At 43.0% G+C, this 3,685-nt stretch overlaps 1 protein-coding gene across 1 annotated transcript in view; it reads left to right on the top strand.

The window, feature by feature from the left end:
- LOC107562486 (lysyl oxidase homolog 4-like) overlaps positions 1 to 3,685 on the top strand; it is a 27,463-nt gene that overhangs the window by 20,077 nt on the left and 3,701 nt on the right. The window contains exons 5-7 of the mRNA XM_016247117.1: positions 2,568 to 2,606; positions 2,684 to 2,894; positions 2,975 to 3,174. Coding sequence (XP_016102603.1) covers positions 2,568 to 2,606; positions 2,684 to 2,894; positions 2,975 to 3,174 — 450 coding nt within the window. The remainder of the gene's footprint in view (positions 1 to 2,567; positions 2,607 to 2,683; positions 2,895 to 2,974; positions 3,175 to 3,685) is intronic.

Here is a 3,685-nt window from a genome sequence, read left to right as displayed (position 1 = left end):
TGTGTGTGTGTGTGAGAGAGTGTGTGTGTGTGTGTGAGAGAGTGTGTGAGAGAGTGTGTGTGTGTATGTGTGTGCAGACAGGCGTGTGATGTGATCTAAACATTAATGCTTCTTCAGCTCGTCTGATCTTCTCTTCATGTGTCTGTGGCTCCGGGCTGCTCTCGGGTCATGTGACTGCTCTCAGCCAATCACAGCTCTGCATGGATCTGTTGATGTGGCAAATAAGTGGTTTCCTAAAGTCATGCTGCCAGCCAGAGCGGACCACCAGCGCTCAGACAGACCATATATATATATATATATATATATATACATGCTGCTCTCACCGTTTCCAGAAACACGATGCTCTCTGTGGTGTTTCTGTTAGTTTGTTGTGTTTCCGAGAGCTCTGTGTGTTCCAGCAGGTGCTTCTGGGTGTTTTAACTGCTGCTTTAATTCAGTGACGGTCGTCTCAGCTCTTCTGTTTAACCTGCCGCTGTATAATCCTGCAGGATGATGTGTTTTTGCAGCCGAAACCCAGACACGAGCTGCATTTGAACACTTCCGGCTCCGTCGTCCTCAAGTCAAGGATTTAAGGATTTTCTTTTTCCTAAAAATGCTAGTTAATGTTTTCACGCTGGATTTATTCACAGGATAGACAACTTACCAAAACATTTCTGTACTTTTTTGGCCACACTTGTGGTGCTTCCAGTCAAAATGATTGGCCTACAATTTAGTTTTTATAAATGTCTTGTTATATATTATCACACAAGAGTGTAGGTTTGATTGTGGCATTGATGAGGAATAACAGCAGATTACAGACATCTAATTGATTGATCAAAATGATTGCTAGAGATGATTGATCAGTGTCTGATATTGTTAGGATCAGCGACTCTAAACGAAACTCTACAGCCGTGGAGATCATAAGAAGCGACGTCTGACTTTAGAAACTAGTTCTCTCCTTAAATATGAAGAGAGCAAACTAGAGATTCACGAGTTACTCCAAACCTGACCAAAAGCTTCTGGACGTGCTTCTACTAGAAGTCAGACACTGAAGAGAGAGGCTGTTTGGTCTCTTCTGAGGAAGCTTCACAGAGAAACTGATCAGATCTGATCTCTAAAGCTGGAAGCTGCAGCTCTATTCATCTGTGTGTTCTCTTCAGGTGACAAAAGCATGGTTACTACACTTTTACTATAATAAAAAGATCATTTCTTTCTTGTTACTGTACTGTCTTAATGGTTAGATGTTTTCTACTGTTTAATAAAAACGAAATCGCTTCGAAACAGAGAATCATTTAGCGGTGCAATGGTTTAATTAACTGATTCAGAGTTTTATTACAAGCGATGTCGAAAATGAATGGCTCTTTTGCACAGTTTTTTTGCTAGTGAACCGAATGATCGAGTCACGAGTTCGAATCATTCGGAGCGGTTCCAGTGTAAATGACTCACTCGATTGAATCGGTTCGTCTGATCTGGTCTTCAGTCATGTTTACACGACACCGTCAGCTCCAGAGATTAATCACATTAACTGAAATAAGCCAAAGAAGAGTGATGTTTACAAATAAAATAGCCATATTTCACATCCAACACAAATTTAGAACATATTCAGACCTAAACACATGTTAGATGGAAACACTGCTTTATGATGGAGTTTGTAGCTTAAGTGACTATATTTGAAATGGTTTGACGCTGCAGTTCAGTTGCTGACAGCTCAATAGAAATCAGCTGAACGCATCCAGTGAATCTTCAGTTTATCAGGATAAATATGTGAGAAATTCTCTGAATATTGATAGAGACATGCCATAGCGTCCCTACTCAATTCTACACACTTGTTATCACCAAATATTGGATTGAATCTTTTGTCAGCTTGTTTTTGTTCAGTTTGCACAGGTGTTGAGTTTCGTGTTGGAATTGATTGATTGATTGATTGTACACATTTACTCTTTATCAGTTCTTGCTTTCCCTGGTAATCAAACCCACAACCCTAGAGTTGCAAGCGCCATCCTTTCCTCTCTAAACTACAGGAAAGCGCAGGAAACATGGATGTTTTTGTGCTGTCTGGGTTTTTTCACTGATACTCAGACGCTGATGTGTTTCAGATTCTAGACCAGAATACACCCGGGCCTCGTTCCGCTGTGTTTTCATGCTGATATATGGACGGGAAACACAAGCATCAGCGGTTTTAGCTCAGCTTTGAGAACAGGGAGATCTGTGTGTGAACGTCTGCTGACCACAAACCCAGCAGAACGTCCCAGAGTGTTTCCAGAGAGTTTATTTACTTACCATCTACTGCTCGCTGACCATGCTATATATAAGCAAAGAAGGCTGTAAAAATAAATCTCCATTGTTTATCCTATTGATCTTTCATACAAAACATTCACAAAAATCTAACCTTTCATTGAGATAGAACAGTTGAAAGTGGAGTTAAATTTCTTTAGAAAATAAATGATTTTTGTGAGTTTTTTACCAAGGGGCCCAATAATTCTGAGCACAGCTGTATGTGACTGACACACACAAACAAGCTCTGGCGCTCATGCGAAGCCTGTTTATTTAGTCCAATCCTATTTATTGGCTCATTTGTGTCGTTTCAGGAAACTGTGGGACTCAAAGTTGGAGGATCCAGCCACAAGGTACGGCTTCATGTGCTGTTTGTCGTCAGTGCTGTGTGTAAGAACGGACTCTCAGAGTGATGTGTGTGTGTCTGCAGGTCTGCGGTCAGTAAGAAGGCGTTCTGGGTCGAGCGGGTTCAGTGTTTGGGTACAGAGGTGTCTCTGGCGCAGTGTCGGGCGCAGCTCTCTGTCCCGCGGCACGACGTCCCCTGCGCCGGAGCGATGCACGCGGTGGTGCGCTGCGTTCCCGGCGCTCAGTTCTCCAGAAGCTCCGCCTCCAGACACCTGCAGGCTCCGCCCCCTCTGAACGTGAGTGCCGCACACAGTCCAGCTCCAGCTGTGAGCACTGGCTCCGGGGACGCGGCTCATGTGTCTGTGTGTTCCCGCAGGCGGAGGTGCGTCTGAAGGCCGGAGCGCGGCTGGGCGAGGGCCGGGTGGAGGTGCTCCGCGAGGGTAAGTGGGGGACCGTGTGTGACCATCTGTGGGATCTAACAGCGGCCAGCGTGGTGTGCAGAGAGCTGGGCTTCGGCTCGGCCAGAGAGGCCCCGCGAGGAGCGCTCATGGGTCAAGGTAATGACTCCTCACCATGGTAAAAGATTCAGAGCGGATACGAGCCGCTGGTTTCAATGCTATTTCCTCTTTCCCAGTGGCTGATGGGTCAGGGTTTGAGTTTCTCAGCCAGTCTAAACAGAACACATGACACACTCACACAGACGCAGTTCAGACGCTGCGATGGGAATGTTTAGTTCAGTCTCCGTGCTCCTGTGGGAACACTGCCGTTTGGGCTGCACGGTTTTGGGACCAAATCTACTCGCAATTTTTCCTTAAAAAAAAGTGAATATATATATATATATATATTAAATAATAAAAAAATATTATATTAAACAAAATAGTAATTATTCCTAAACCTAACTCCCTGCACAATTTGGCCAAATTTTTTTGATTATATATCAGTATGACTAATAATAATAATATTATTATTTCATTAAAAAATATATGTTTATTGCTATTATTATTACATTTAAAAAATACAACACAAATAAATAAATATTCCTAATAATTTTGGCACAATTTGACCCCAAAAAATTTTATTATTATTA

The sequence above is a fragment of the Sinocyclocheilus grahami genome, unplaced genomic scaffold (genome assembly GCF_001515645.1).
Source record: "Sinocyclocheilus grahami isolate Dianchi unplaced genomic scaffold, SAMN03320097.WGS_v1.1 scaffold825.1, whole genome shotgun sequence".
Lineage (NCBI taxonomy): Eukaryota > Metazoa > Chordata > Actinopteri > Cypriniformes > Cyprinidae > Sinocyclocheilus > Sinocyclocheilus grahami.
Note: the sequence above shows the minus strand (reverse complement) of the source record. Positions and strands in the feature narration are given on the sequence as shown.